The sequence below is a fragment of the Sinocyclocheilus rhinocerous genome, unplaced genomic scaffold (assembly GCF_001515625.1).
Source record: "Sinocyclocheilus rhinocerous isolate Xijiao unplaced genomic scaffold, SAMN03320098_v1.1 scaffold323, whole genome shotgun sequence".
Classification (NCBI taxonomy): Eukaryota; Metazoa; Chordata; class Actinopteri; order Cypriniformes; family Cyprinidae; genus Sinocyclocheilus; species Sinocyclocheilus rhinocerous.
The window spans coordinates 1,175,246-1,191,468 of NW_015643640.1; the positions used below are offsets into that span (position 1 = coordinate 1,175,246).

Here is a 16,223-nt window from a genome sequence, read left to right on the forward strand (position 1 = left end):
ACATATGTCAGATGTTTTATAGTAACACAATTTCAGTTTATTAAATATATAAAATGATTGAATATGTAAGATGGCATGTCATGCAGAGATGGGCAGATCTTCTTTAGGATTATTTCTCACCAGTTACATAAAGGTGATATGAGGCCTTGCAGAAAAATAAAAGACGGAGAAAAAATTAATGACAAAAATTAATTAAAATCCATCTCCACATTCACAGTGCCATCATTAAATGAGTTTTGCATAATAATAATAAAATACTAGGACCCACTAGGAGACCTCACAAACTTCCAGGGAAGCCCAAATAAGTTTTACAATTATTTAATTTTATTTATATTAACATAAAACTAAAGATGCACATTAAACTGACATTATATGTTGAGTTTGTTTGTATTACAACAGAAGCACCATAAGTACATATCAGCTCAGATATGAAGGCTTTTTAATATTGTCTGGGACAAAATAATAGGGGCTTTGGATTCCACAAAAAAGTCGAGAATCATTTATAAAGTAAAAAAAAAATTAAAATTTTTTTATTCATACTGATAAAAAAAAAAAAATGTATAGCCTGAATGCACTGTAAGTCGCTTTGGATAAAAGCGTCTGCTAAATGCATGAATTTCATTTTAATTTAATTGAATAAAGTCAGTGAAAACACTGGGTGAACTAGTAAGAAAGACAACAGTGCCCTCTGTAGGCAGAATGCAGTATTGACCGTAATGCCAGACGTAATATGAAACAAAAAACATAAATACTTTCCATTGGAAGGATTTAATCATTTTTAATTAAAAAAAAAAAGAGTTATACACACGAAGACTTAAGAATTACATTTTTTTATTTTATTGTCTCCCATGATTCAACATTCTTGCACACACCCAATCCATCATTAATCAACAAATCCTCAAAAAAAGCACGCAGAAGAAAAATGCATGCATGTGTATGCACGTCAGTCAGTTCTCACACATTTACTGTGCATTGGTGTCTGCGTGCCGCTAAGACAGAACTGAAAATCACACGAGAATCAAAAGGTAGTTAGTTGTACATCAAATGAAAGATCAGAACCAGCTGCGAGGGTGTTTTAAGAATAAACTGCATTACTTTGTATTCAGTAAATCTGAACATTCCATTTGGCATCCATTGTTTGTCTGTTTGTATATTAATTTGCTCTACATTCATTTCCTTTGAAGTTTTTTTTCCCCATGGTAACGCCTGAATTTAAAGCTTTTTCAGGTTAGCATGTGATTAACTCATCATCTAATCTGACCGAACGATACACTACTGTATATTATGAAGAGCTGCACTCATTAGACACTTACAGCAATAATAAGAGGGGAATGATTTAGAAGAGTTCTTCTTCCTCTGACATGCAAAAAAAATAAAAATAGTAATACAATTTAAAAAAGAGAAGATGCACAGAGAAAGAACAACCCAGGCAGCTGACATGCTCTCTCATGTCAAATCAGTCTGGTTTACATTTTATACAAAATAGTGACTTGGTTATCGAAGAAGTGCAATGCTTAAAAAAAAAATAAATAAAACAAAAGAACAGATAGCACAGATTGTAATTTCAAGTTGCTGGTCTATATGCATGTGTGGCTGTGTTTATCGGTCCATTCTGTGGTCTGTAGAAAGGTAATGAGAGCATCTGTTATTATACCTCCTGACAACACTGACGAAGAGCAAGGCACATCAAGTCAGAAACGAAGCCTCATCACCTTTCAATGGGATCTACAAAAGGTGCACTTTAAAAATGCATAGCAAACTTTATCACAAAAAGCCAAAGATTGAGTTCACAACCTCTGATTATTCTTTCTTGTGACAGTAAACGCAGCATAGCAAAACTTCAAGTTTTCAGATCAACATGCCCTTTAAGGCGGCAGTGTGGACATTTATGCCAATGTATTTGATACCAATATAACAGTGCGGTTACATAAAGAAAGGCTGACACCAGCGAGGTCTAAAAAAGGGTGAAAAGGCAAGTTTGATTACTTTAAAGTCTCTACAACATTCATTTCTTCCTGACTGTATTTCGTCTACCATTAAAGTGCTGGTAACTTGATTCAAATACAAGATTGTTTCTGTTGCGCAAGAGCGTGCAAACTCTCAGACTAAAGAAAGAGCATTCGTTTAGAAACTAAACTTCAAGTGTAAAGTCAGACGCAGCAAGGACAAAGAGAGGAGCTAAATATTTCTCTTTTATCAAAACGGGTTCCTGTCTCACACGTTTATTGACAGGTTTAGTGTCCTGAAAGGAGTGATATAGCGAGACATTTTTGCTTTTTATCAGTGCTCCTCCAGCCAAGAGGGGGTTTCTCCTCCCGTTAACTTTAGCTTGATGTGGAACTGTTTCAGGGTCTGTTCCAGCTGCTGCTGGTTGCCTGCGAAGTACGCGGCGATGGCGTTATGGAAGAGAATCAGCTGGTTGTGTAAAACCTTCACCTGAGGAAAAGGGAATGAAAACTGTAACCCTGAGGACGGAAATCATAAATCACAGGGCTGAAAAGAAAAAATAACTAACATCAGAATGAAAGTGACTTTTTGGTCTGAATAAATCTCTGATGTCAAAACAGGTTTGAAAGCACAGCTTAACCATTAATTAAACTATTTCATTAAATAAAATAAATACATACAAAAAGAAAAAAAAAAAGCATTTTTATTGTATTGGATTTATTGCTGACTATATCCTAAACTGTGTCTGGCTAATTCAGTGTGGTCTAGTTCATTTGGGAGTCACACTTGTGTTGTTCGCAGTTCAAAAGTGAACTGAAACACCTGAAATGTAACTTTTTTTTATTTTCAGTGAAATCAATGTAATATATTTGTGTTCGATAATATTTGTTCTTTTTTATTTCGTATTTTGAGAGAATTTCATGGTACTATTTAATATTTATGCCATAATTACGATAAATTTTTCCCATTGAAAATAATACACACAAAAAAAATATGTTTCGAATATTTTTCTATTACTTTTAAATGTTGGCAGTATTTCATGTTAAAATAGAGACAATGCCTTTAAAATCCAATTTTTGAAGGCAGATTAGTTCCATCTGGTGGAAGTAAAAAAAAAAAAGGTAACATTTTATTTTAAGGTGTCCTTGTTACATGTTACATGTACTTACTATTATAATAACAATTAATTATGCATAATTACATGCAAGTAACCCTTACCATATAGTAAGTACATGTAGTTAATTATTCTTAAATGTATAATTACACTGTAACAAGGACACCTTAAAATAAAGTGTAACCAAGAAAAACATCTGAAATTCCATGGTTTAGCCACTAGATTCCAATAGAGCTTTCATTATTGACAGCGAAGACCACAAGTGAGACTTTTTTTTTTTTACGACCATTTAGCTTTTTCGAATCAAGTCCACGATTTTTTTTTTGTGGTCACATAGTGACTGCCATAAAAGTCAGCGCGTTTCGTACCATTTCGATGAAGTAGCTATTTTTTTTAATTTGAAAACTTTTTTTTCCCTCGGTCTAAAACGAAAAGAAGGGCTAGACAACTTTAGTGATAACCAACTATTTTTATGTTTATTATACATCATCTGAACAGTAAAGATCAGTCTCAATCGGCTAGAGTTCATCTTAGTCAACTTGAAAGGGCCTTCGCTACATATTTGACTTCTGTAATGCGATACGTTGTTTCCAGGATATTAAACAAGAAAGACAAGAGGGTTTGGTTAGATCAGCCAAAAATGAAGGTTGTTTCAGAGATGGAGCACGTTACTATATTTTAAAAGATTACAGGAACATCAGCATCACATTTACAAGGTGCAGGATTTTAAATGTACACAGTCAGTGAGTTTTTCTTTTTTTTTAACTGCCTAGGTCGCCAACTTTGCTAACATTAACCCTATAGGTACAGAATAACCCGCATAACCAGTTACTAGCTACAGCCGACAGTCCAGAAAACATGAGAAAATTCACTGACGTTTGATTTTCACCATATTAACTTCAGAAATTCATTGTATTATGTAACTGATTAAAGTATAAAAGACAAACAAGATTATTTAAATGTTGCGAATTCCACAAGATACATTCGCCTACCTTGTTTTCCTCCAGAAACTTGAGTTTGACCGAGACGTCGATGCGCATCTTTTCGTATTTTTCGCGGTGGATCTGGAAATGTTGCTGAGACTGCTCGATTTTTGGGAGCGTGTTGGCATCCCGCGGACCCAGATTGAGCTCCTCTAAATCCGTGCGATACGCGTCATACTCAATCCTACCGAAAGAGCACAGATCTCAGAGAATGAGGGTTGTTTTGCTCAATACATTAATATAAAAGTAGTACACAGTGGCTTGCGACGATCTATCCAGACCTTGCTGCTTCATATTGCTTAATGTTGATCAAGGTGTCCTCTATAGTTTTATCCACTAGAGTTTTAACACTGGAGATGAAGAAGTTGATAGCTCCAAATAGAGTTTCGCCATTTTTCGCCAGGAGTTTTTGGGTTTCAGCATTGTAGCCGAATTCCTCCTGAAATCACACATCAATAAATAGAGATTGCATGTATATTTGCAGCTACTAAAATAACCCAGAAATAGATACTGCAATGAGACTTTACGCCGTCTGCAAATAAATGAATTCAAATGAAATGTTACTCCCCGAGGGACCAGTGCACTTTCTGGATAGAGTCCAGTCATAAAGTATTTAGTATTCATGGCGGAAACATCAATACCAAAAGTGTATCCAAAACAGTCCATGAATAAATTATACTGTATGGAAGGCATCCAGTTATTGTGTCAGAATTGCAATATTATTTATCAATGAAAGAGCTGAGAATCCATATATGCTACGCAGACATATCTGTGAGTGAAATATTACTGTATTCAATCCAATGCCAGAATTACGATATTTTGCACACCCTGCTGTTCAAAAGTTTGGGATCAGTAAGATTTAAAAGAAGTCTATTCTGTTCATCAAGGCTGCATTTATTTGATCAAAAATACAGAAAAAACACTAAAATTGTGAAATATTATTACTATTTAAAATATCTGTTTTCTATGTGAATATCTGTTAAACTGTAATTTATTTCTGTGATGCGCAGCTGAATTTTCAGCATCATTACTCCAGTTTTCAGTGTCACATGATCTTCAGAAATCATAATAATATTCTGATTTATTTTCAGTGTTGAAAACAGTTTTTGCTGCTTAAGTTTTTTGGTTTTTTTCTGGAACCTGTGAGATTCTTTGATGAATAACAAAATAACATCATTTAAATAAATAATAAATACGTTTTGTAACAATATACACTTCCATTCAAAAGTTTGGGGTCAGTAAATTTTTTTCTTTCTTTTTTTCTTTTGAAAGATATTAAGACTTTTATTCAGCAAGGATGTGTTAAACTGATAAAAAGTGATAGTGAAGACCTAAGTTTGACAACCAGAAAGTGTGTACTGTTTTTTTGAACAATATTGTTTTGCCATTAAAAAAAATATATATATATATATATGTAGGATTTTTGTGAGATCGTTGGTTCTCAGAATATTGATACGAAGAGTGAAAACACTGTTAAAATGTGTGTGCATCCTTTATAAGCCCATTTAAAATTTACACTGAAAAAAAAAAATAAGATGCTTAATATCCATTTTTAAAAACGGACTCTGATTGCATTTCGTTTAAAATCAAGAGGCTTTGGCTGATGCAACATTACAGAGAAGAGTTCTTTATATAGTTTTTATACTTACATGTAGCTCGGGTGTTTTGAGACTAAGGTCGGCAAACGCGTCGCCCAGCAGTCTCTGCGTCTGCAGCATCTGCACCAGCTGAGAGCAAAGCGTCTGCGCCAGCTTGATAATATGCTCGTACTTTCGTTTGTTGTCACGAAGAACCTCGATCTGAGCCTCCAGCTCCAGATCAACCGTACGAGAGCCGCGTCCTAACTTCTCTGACAGAATCTGCTTAGTGCACTGCGGCGAGAGGTACAGTACAAGATACAAAATCTGTTAAAGGGACAAGTTCACCCAAAAATGTAAATGTGCTGTTTGTTTACTCATCCTCAAGCCCAATCAAGATGCAGGTGACTTTTTTTCTTCAGTAGAACAGTAAAGAAGATCTTTAGCTGAAACTGTGATCCTTGGTGATTCATAAAATGTAAGTCAGCAGCTGCACGTCTTTGAGAATAAAAAAAATGATATCAAGAGACACACAATTAATAGTCGTGGCTCCTGACGATATATTGAGGTCTTATGAAGCGAAACGATCAGTCTGTGCAAGAAACTGAACATTATTTACAACATTATTACCTGTGATCCAGAGCCTCAGGCAAACGGGGAAATCTGTGAACGAATCATTCTTTTGAACCGGTTCTTTTTAGAGAACTAGTTGAATCAGTTCATCACATCAGACTGAAGCATCTGAATCAGTTTGTGTCTCGAGCAGCACAGATCTACAAGTTACTCAATCAAAACTCACTTTCAGACGACTGGAAATGAGCCGAAATAGCGGCGATTCTCTGATGAATGAACTGATTCAGCTCCAGTTCTTGAACCAGTTCACTGAAACAAACGGTCCGAAAGAACCAGTTCGTGGAAAAGAATCATATTTCCCCGTTTGCCTGAGGCTCTGGATCAGAGGTAATAATGTTGTAAATAATGTTCAGTTTCTTGCACAGACTGATCGTTTCACTTCATAAGATCTCTATATATCATAAGGAGCCACGACTATTAATTTTGTGTTCCTTGATATGCTTTTTTTATTCTCAAAGACGTGCAGTTGCTGACTTGCATTTTATGAATCACTAAGAAAAAAGTCACCTACCTCTTGGATGGTCTGAGTGTGAGTTAATTAACAGCAAATTTTCATTTTTTGGGTGAACTATCCCTTTAACAAAATGGGCAAACATCGAAAATAAGAAATATTTACAGAGCTACAAAAGATTTAAAGGGGCACAGAGGATATATAGAACCCTGTCTCTTTTGTGACCGCAATATTATAGAGAAGACATGAAATGATGGGGAGAATATTCAAAGGGATCATGACTGAGAAATGTCACAAGCTGGACTAAACTAGTATTGCACATGCATGTTAAAGCTAAACAGACTTTTCTGACACATGGATGCTTGAGACATTTTGAGGGAACACAGATGCCATTATAACCACTACGACAGGAATCACTGACTTTATACGTGTTGACGCTCCACTTCCTCATCAGCTCCAGTTTCTCTATAGCTGGACTCTTTATGTCATCAGCGAGGACCACTGCTCCTGCCGTCTGCTGCTCTGTCAAAGCACCTGATGACAGAATGACATCCATTATATCAATATCATCCCTCTACTCTTATTGAGACGCACTGGCATAAACTATCAAGACTCAAATACGTCATCTGATGTGATAAAATGATGATGATTGGCTAAATCAAGTCAATCAATATTAACATCCAAGATAATTCTGTGTTTGACAAATCACATCTGTTTCTACTGATCAAAAACATGGTTGTTATTGGTGTTGTTATGGTTAACTAAAACAAACTCTAAGCATATTACAACGATTTCTGAATGATCATGTGACACTGAAAACTGGAGTAATGGCTGCTAAAAAAGCTTTGCCATCACAGAAATAAATAGCATTTTAATATACATTAAATATTTTAAATTGACAATTTAAATTTGTACCAATGTTTCACAATATTATTGTTTTTACTGCATTTTTAAACAAATAAACTCCAGAATTTTGCTCCAAAATATACTGGTAGGGGCGTGTGATATTTATCATCTACAATAATATGTTAATTGTTGTTTTAATGATGTGCGAGCTGACATTATGGAGTATGCCACTCAAAAAACAAACAGAAACACGTCTTGAGAGTCCAAAAGCATTTACTGCGTGATGAAGCAGTCAGAATGACCTGTAATTCAAGTTATGAAAGCAACAAAATATTCATAAGATACGATATAGTTGAGTAATATCACACTAGCAACAGTGCCGTTTTCCTGAATATCAGCGTATGAGCGCGATCGCAAATGTGATATTAACTTTATATAACAGTTCAACAAGCATGAAGTTAATATTGAGTGAGTTACACTTTAGACACAATAGTGTTTTTTCTGTTTCGCCAGTGAAAAAGTTAGAGCAGAACATTTGTGCGTCTCAGAGCAACACTGCAGTGTTTCGTTCCTGAATGAATCTGTTTTTGAATTAATCATTTGAATAAATGATTCAATGATACATTCATAAAGACAGTCACTTGCTTTGTTTCGAAATGAATCAGGCATTTTGAACAAATTGTTTGAATAAATGATTCAATGATCCATTCATAAAGACAGTCACTTGCTTAGTTTCTAAATGAATCAGGCGTTTTGAACAAATTTTTTTGAATAAACGATTCAATGATCCATTCATAAAGACAGTCACTGGCTTAGTTTCTAAATGAATCAGACGCTTTGAACAAATTATTTGAATAAATGATTCAATGATCCATTCATAAAGACAGTCACTGTCTTAGTTTCTAAATGAATCAGACGCTTTGAACAAATTATTTGAATAAATGATTCAATGATCCATTCATAAAGACAATCACTTGCTTTGGTTCTAAATGAATCAGGCGTTTTGAACAAATTGTTTGAATAAATGATTCAATGATCCATTCATAAAGACAGTCACTGGCTTAGTTTCTAAATGAATCAGACGTTTTGAACAAATTGTTTGAATAAATGATTCAATGATCCATTCATAAAGACAGTCACTTGCTTAGTTTCTAAATGAATCAGGTGTTTTGAACAAATTTTTTTGAATAAATGATTCAATGATCCATTCATAAAGACAGTCACTGGCTTAGTTTCTAAATGAATCAGACGTTTTGAACAAATTGTTTGAATAAATGATTCAATGATCCATTCATAAAGACAGTCACTTGCTTAGTTTCTAAATGAATCAGGCGTTTTGAACAAATTGTTTGAATAAATGATTCAATGATCCATTCATAAAGACAGTCACTTGCTTAGTTTCTAAATGAATCAGGCGTTTTGAACAAATTGTTTGAATAAATGATTCAATGATCCATTCATAAAGACAGTCACTTGCTTAGTTTCTAAATGAATCAGGCGTTTTGAACAAATTGTTTGAATAAATGATTCAATGATCCATTCATAAAGACAGTCACTTGCTTAATTTCTAAATGAATCAGGCATTTTGAATGAATTGTTTGAATAAATGATTCAATTATCCATTCATAAAGACGGTCACTTGCTTCGTTTCTAAATGAATCAGGCGTTTTGAATGAATTGTTTGAATAAAACGATTCAATGATCCATTCATAAAGACAGTCACTTGCTTCGTTTCTAAATGAATCAGGCGTTAAAATGAAAGATATCACAAAGCAGTGTACTATGTTTTCTTCTTATTTTTAACTGTCAATCATTAATTTAAAAAAAGCGTTAAGGAACATTAGGCACCAGGAATATTATCAGTTTTAAATCGAAACCCTGAAAACTCAGCGTTAATGCTCTTATTATTTATGAGGTCAATAACATAAATTTGACAATACAACCCATAACGGGCATATTATTGGTGAAAACGTGGCCAAGTAAAAATGCAGTGTGTTTTTGAAGTCACCTTAAGTGTACAAATGTGACCCTGGAGCACAAAACCAGTCATAAGGGTCAATTTTTTGTGCTCCAGGCTCACAAATGCATATAAACATATTACAGCGTCTCTTCTTGACTCGAAAAGTTTTTTTCCCCTCAGACACTGAAACTAAATACAGCATGTGTGTGAAAGTTTCTGTGACTGTACAAAGTTCATGAATATTTAATGAGGTAAGCACTAATTAATTTATGATTGGTCGGCTGTTGCTAAACAACTCGCCGTGTCATTCTAGCGCCATTGTTTCACATTGTACACATCTGGCGACACCAAACGCACGTATAATCAAGGGTTAAAAGAGGTGCTAGACATCATTCACAACTATTTGTGTGAAACATTGCTTTAACCAGGTACTTTTAGAGATGCCCGGTAATTCAAGGTGTCTAGTTCTTCTGTTTAATGTGATGAAAGTCCACACTCAAGACAATTTCCTCACAAGGTTAAAAAAGACTACTACTTAGGGGTGTGCGATACGATAATATCGTAATTGTTGTTTTAATCAGAGCCGCATTAGCATTGACTGCATGATGAAGTCTATTAGAATGCAGTCAGAATGATCATATAATTCAAGTTACAAAGGCAACAAAATATCCCTGTATGGGTTTTTATTTGATAAGATTTGATATAGTTAAGTAACAATAGTCAATAACTAACCATATAATAGTCTGTCTATTCGTATCAATAATTAGGAACATAACTGCTGCAGTCATAAGACCTTATGTCATTGTCATTATGTGTTATTGTACATTATACTTAGGAAACATTGATATCCAAACATTCTGTGTTCAAATGGCACCATTGATAGTTGAGGTCTGTTCAGGACAAGAGCGGTTTAGAAACAGTGGAAGCGGTGCATGATGGGAGACAAAAACAGCGCTAAAGCTAGAGTTCAGATGCAGAGCGCTACCTCCACCAGAAAGCTTTGCACAACCGCAGCTCGTCAGGGCTCATGAAGGGTTAACTGCAGCACCACAAGCAAAGGAAATTAAGGTGTAAAAACCCCCAAACTGATCAGGTCAGCTGCTGCTGTAGAATAATTATTTAAAATCAACAGGGAACCAGAACAAGTAGTTAATCAAAAAGTACAAGGTACAGGAATAATAGCCAAGTCTGACTACACTGCCATCTGGTGATCATTTTTATCAGTTTGGGGCTGATATACACATTTTCATATACACTAGCATTCAAAAGTTTGGGGCCAGCAAGTTTTTTATTTATTTTTTTAAGAAATGCTATACTTTTATTCAGCAAGGATGCATTAAATTTATTAAAATAGACAGCAAATGCATTTTGTTAAATGAGATTTCTATTTCAAATAAACGCTGTTGTTTTTAACTTCCTATTTAAGGAATCCTATAAAAAACAACAACAACAACAAAAACAAAAAACAAATCTGCATAGACTATTAGCATGATTTCTGAGTAATGATGCTGAAAACTGCCATCATTTTCACATTTAAAATAATACATGCATTTAATACATCAATAATGAATTTAAAATATATAAAATAGAAAAGTTATTTTATATTGTAATAATATGTCATTATATTAATGCTTTACTGCATTTCTATCAAATAAATGCAATCCTAAGAGCATAAGATACTTCTTTTAAAGAAAAACAAAATCGTAACGATCCCAAACTTTTGAATGGTAGTGTATTATATTTGATCCTATATGCTGGAATATAATAAAATGCCATTTTAATAAATACAAACATAATTTTACAAAACAGTACAGTATATGTTGCCTTTCTTTCCAGCTGACACTACCCATAATGTTCAATATAACTGGTGTATAATGTATAATGATGCTGAAAACTGCCATCATTTTCACATTTAAAATAATACATGCATTTAATACATCAATAATGAATTTAAAATATATAAAATAGAAAAGTTATTTTATATTGTAATAATATGTCATTATATTAATGCTTTACTGCATTTCTATCAAATAAATGCAATCCTAAGAGCATAAGATACTTCTTTTAAAGAAAAAAAAATCGTAACGATCTCAAACTTTTGAATGGTAGTGTATTATAGTTTATCCTATATGCTGGAATATAATAAAATGCCATTTTAATAAATACAAACATATTTTTACAAAACAGTACAGTATATGTTGCCTTTCTTTCCAGCTGACACTACCCATAATGTTCAATATAACTGGTGTATAATGTATAGTCTTGACAAAAGAACAAATGTAATTAGGGCTAAATCTGACCTATTATTTAAAAAAATATAAACCTACAAAATGTCTGTGTGAGTAATACATGCAGTAATGCTGTAAAAGTCACCACCAGAGCGTCCTCGATTCGTTTCTTTTCATCTAATAATGAATGAAAAGTGGGCATGAAAGTTGTGTGCCAAATGGCTAAGAAGATTGCTGATGAGTCTTTAAACGCTCCAATAAAACACTGACGTCCACTGCATTAGTTTTAATGACACGACCAAAGCTAGACTTCTATTTACACTCGTTCACTTCATTAACTTTTACTGAAAGACACATGAAAAAAGAGAAATATCCAATCACTCAAACCAGCGGCTATAACAATCTGACAAATGAACATGGACACGATGCAGGAGGGTTATACTGTGGAAAGATGAAGATCTATTACCAATAACAGATCAATAGTGAAGTATTAGTAGTAGTTATTTATTTTTATTGCCATGTCAGCATCTAAGGCTATTTTAATGGCAAAAACTGAGTGTGGATAACACAAGAGTTACATAAACACAAAATAAAAACCAAGCAAACACAAAAAACAGCATTTAAAATGATTTTTAATTATATTTGTTTTTTATTAAATTTTTTCATTTTTCAACTTTTTTTTTTTGTTAAATTAACATATGATAAAAAAAAAATCAAAAATCTTTTCTGGTAAAATCTTACTAAACAAGTCCCTGAGTGAATATGTTTAATGGAAAGGGGGGTCTTGCAGAACATGCATAGAGTTGGGTCTTCACATTTAAGCAGATAAAATAGTGAATATTAGAGTTAAAAAAATATATAAAAATTGCAGTCAAATCATTTATCGGCCTGTGCCTGTTTTGGAAATATGGCATGTGGTTGAAAGGATGGACGTGTGTGTGGTCTAATTCAGTCTTTTGATAATACTTTCAAAACAGTGTGATATTTGCATATTTTACAAACTGACATAATGTACAGCCCACTGGTAGGTTTCTACTGTAAATGCATTACTGTTATATGTAGAAGAAAAGGAAAGACTTTTAACAAGATAAAGCATCAAATAAACATTTTCTTTATCAGGACAGGCTGTAGAACTGTTTGAATCATACTTATAGATAAAAGTGCAGAACAGAGTTTTTTTTTCACTGTCACTTTGTTATTGACAGTGACTTAACGTGTGGTTGCTATTGTAAAAAGTAAAAAAAAACATAGTTGGTAATAGAAGTTGATAGAAGTGTGCTGTTGTCCAATGCTTCATCTAAAATTAAAAAATAAATAAAACTGTTTAAATGATTGGTATACAGTAGGCTACATATAGTTTTTGTGCCATATTAATAGAAAGATTGCACGGAGTATTTGTACTTCAAAAAATATTATTTGGCAAATAAAAATACACTATATACTAAAAAACGTTTGTTCACCAAACTAATCATCTGCTTTAGAAAGAAATGTTCACACTTCTCTGCTAGGATTCCACTGTTGCATTAAGAGGATTATTAATAAGTTGAGATAATCACTGATATATAATTAATTATAATTGAAAATAAATGTTATGGCTGATGACTAATATATGGTTATGTTATTAAAATTCTGAAAAAACAGTTGCAGCAAATAAAAATCTATAATGTAAAATTAACTACATAAAAAACTGTGTAATATGCATCACATAACTACAATGCACAACAATGACAAGTCTGCGAACTAAAAAGCATAAAAAAGTAAAATATTTAAACGCAATAATAACAGCGACAGCCAAGCAAAATGTACCAGAACAGGCTAAAGATATGCACCACCACCTGCACAGAGAACCTCACGAAGACATGGAAAGAGAGAGACATGATTCATAATTCATTCAGGTAGAGGTCTAGCTCTACTAAATTCACAGAAAACTCGGCTGATTCAAATTATATTTAAAAAAGCCTGAAATCACAGCGACATGTACTCTCAGAAAAAAAGGTACAAAAGCTGTCACTGGGGCGGTATCTTCTTCTCAAAAGGCACACCTTTGTACCTAAAGAGTCCATATTGGTACCTTAAAGACACATATACGTATCTAAAGTGTACATATTAGTTCCTAAAAGGTACAAAAGTGTACCTTTTGAAAAGGTACTGCCCCAGTGACAGCTTTTGTACCTTTTTTTCTGAGAGTGAAAAATGAGATCAAGCATAAGCCAAGCTACAGCTCATTACTGTCACCTTCACATCAGCTTCTGTTGCCACACTGCTCGTCGCTTCAGCATTATCCTCAACTATTCCACTAGTTTTACTCTGGGCCTGAGAATGCTCATCTTCATCATCCTCATCGAGAGTATATTTGTGGTTTCCAACTTCCTTGTCCTCCTCACTGATGTCAATTTCAGTCATGTGTGTCTCATCCAGGCTGTTTTTGCTTTCCTCTGATTGACTCAGAGAGTCAGCAGTATTGTGAGGGCCCTGCTCATTAGGGTCCGACTGATTATCCTGCGAGGCATTCTTCTCCGAGTCAAAACTAGCTTCTGACATTCCTGAAAGTAAACATAGGTGTGAGCATCTGACCGACTGTTTTTCCTTCTTGTGCTGAATTCAAGTAAATGTTAGAATTCCACTGAGGCTGAGGTTTCGGGAAGGCATTCTGGCATTATGCTGAATATTACAGAATAAAAGTGCATTTGAAGTACAAACAACCTGTAATTATTACAGGCCATTATTATACCCAGAACCCAGCGTTGAATGCTGAAATTGAATTTTCAATGACAGAGCTTGAAAAAGATGGGTTAGTAAATCAGCATATGCACATTCTTTCTGATCGTATGTTAGTTTTAAATGCATTTTAGTTAATATTATGTGACAAAATCATATGCAGTGCATCTTATAAACTTGCATTATACATTCCTCTAGACAAAGAAATTCTAATTCAGTAAATAAATGTGTCCGCTCACTAAAATGACATTTGCAGCACTTAGTTTGTACATCAGTCTACACTACTCACATCCAAAATGTTTATGGTTCAACAAGGACATAGATACTTATAAAGCAGACTAAACTCACAAGAGTTACAAGTGACGAGCTACAATGTAGCTTAATGAATAATAAAAATCCGTGTCTCTATGTCTGTGTGAGTTCACCTAGAAAGTGGGGTTATTATGGGTTTGTATAATAAAGCTCCAATTACACATGGTGATATGCTTTCTCCAAACCAAGGCTCGGATGTCATTTAATTATTGAGTTCTACATATTTTCATATACAGCAAACGACAATCAAAAATGGTAAATTCAATGCCAAAAGCAACTCCATAATATTATTGCGCTGCCTCATCTGTCAGATTTCATAAGTTTACTGCATGTAATTAAAATGTGTCCTAGTTTTGGAGATTGTTAAACCATCTTGTACAAGGAAATTGTGTGCATTGTGATAATTTACTCACTAGGTCAATAACTGAGGCAGTTTGAAATAAAATATTCATAAAGTTTAAGCATCTATTTAGTTTTAATAGAAGGAGGGTAAAAGTAGGCCATAAACAACTGCAGGAGGAAGCCCACTTTTCCTTTAAAAAAAAAAAAAAAGAAGCCATAAACAATAAGATGATGAAACCTAATACGGCGAAGGCTTAGGTCACGCTTTGCACTCCTCATTGGAGCGTCAAGTCACGTGACCTAGTTAATATTCATAAGCTAATCCTTCGCCATAGTAGATGGACACGTAAACGATTTTTCACTTTTCAGGCACAACACGCAGAAACCCAAAAGCAATACAAGGTGTCTGTTAAAAACCATCTGCTTTGTAAACACAAGTTTTGTTGTTTAATTACACGGTCTTTCTTCTTCCTTCCTGGAATCCGAGCTTTCATTGTTGCGCCGCACGTCACAAAGTTGCAATCGAGTTACTTCCTTTGCCTCGAGCGCTTCAGTCGAGTTATGCGTCACAAAACGCCATAAACCTGCACTTTTACTCTCTATGCCGCTTTTATATCAATGATACGACCGTCATTAAGCATGAACATAATTGATAGCATAATTATGACTAGGTGACATAACCCCACTTCTACTCTTCTCCTCATCATCCAAGGCGAGAAACGATCTGAACCGAGTAGACAATACGTCAACAGTCTGTTATTCTGTCTGAATGTGCTTCAGTCACTTTCCCCCATAGCAGGAGAGGCAGAGGATCAGCCCTGCATGCTTTAGCCATCTCACACACACACACACACACAGGAGCAGCGATGCAACAGTTGATAGTTCATCAGCACTCACCTGCACACGGATTACAGCGCTTCTCTTTCCTGCTGCACGGCTCTTTTCATAAAAATGGGCTCGGTTTGAGTTTGAGTTGCTGTGGGTCTATTTCGACACCCAGTGAATCCCTCCACAGCTCAGTGAAAGTCTTTTCAAACACACCCGGAAGAGGACGTGTGTGTGTGTGTGTGTGTCAGTAGATATTCCTGGAACCACAGCATGTCTGTCTCCTA

The 16,223-nt window shown here is 34.5% G+C and overlaps 1 protein-coding gene across 1 annotated transcript; it reads right to left on the reverse strand.

Annotated features, from left to right (window-relative positions):
- Positions 1-826: 826 nt before the first annotated feature.
- LOC107757569 (arfaptin-1-like) lies at positions 827-16,223 on the reverse strand. The gene is made up of 7 exons (XM_016575085.1): positions 16,028-16,223; positions 13,959-14,285; positions 7,127-7,239; positions 5,694-5,915; positions 4,326-4,483; positions 4,054-4,228; positions 827-2,436 (listed from the first exon to the last, which is right to left on the reverse strand). The coding sequence occupies exons 1-7, from the start codon at positions 16,056-16,058 to the stop codon at positions 2,281-2,283; spliced, it is 1,182 nt and encodes a 393-aa protein (XP_016430571.1). The 5' UTR covers positions 16,059-16,223; the 3' UTR covers positions 827-2,280.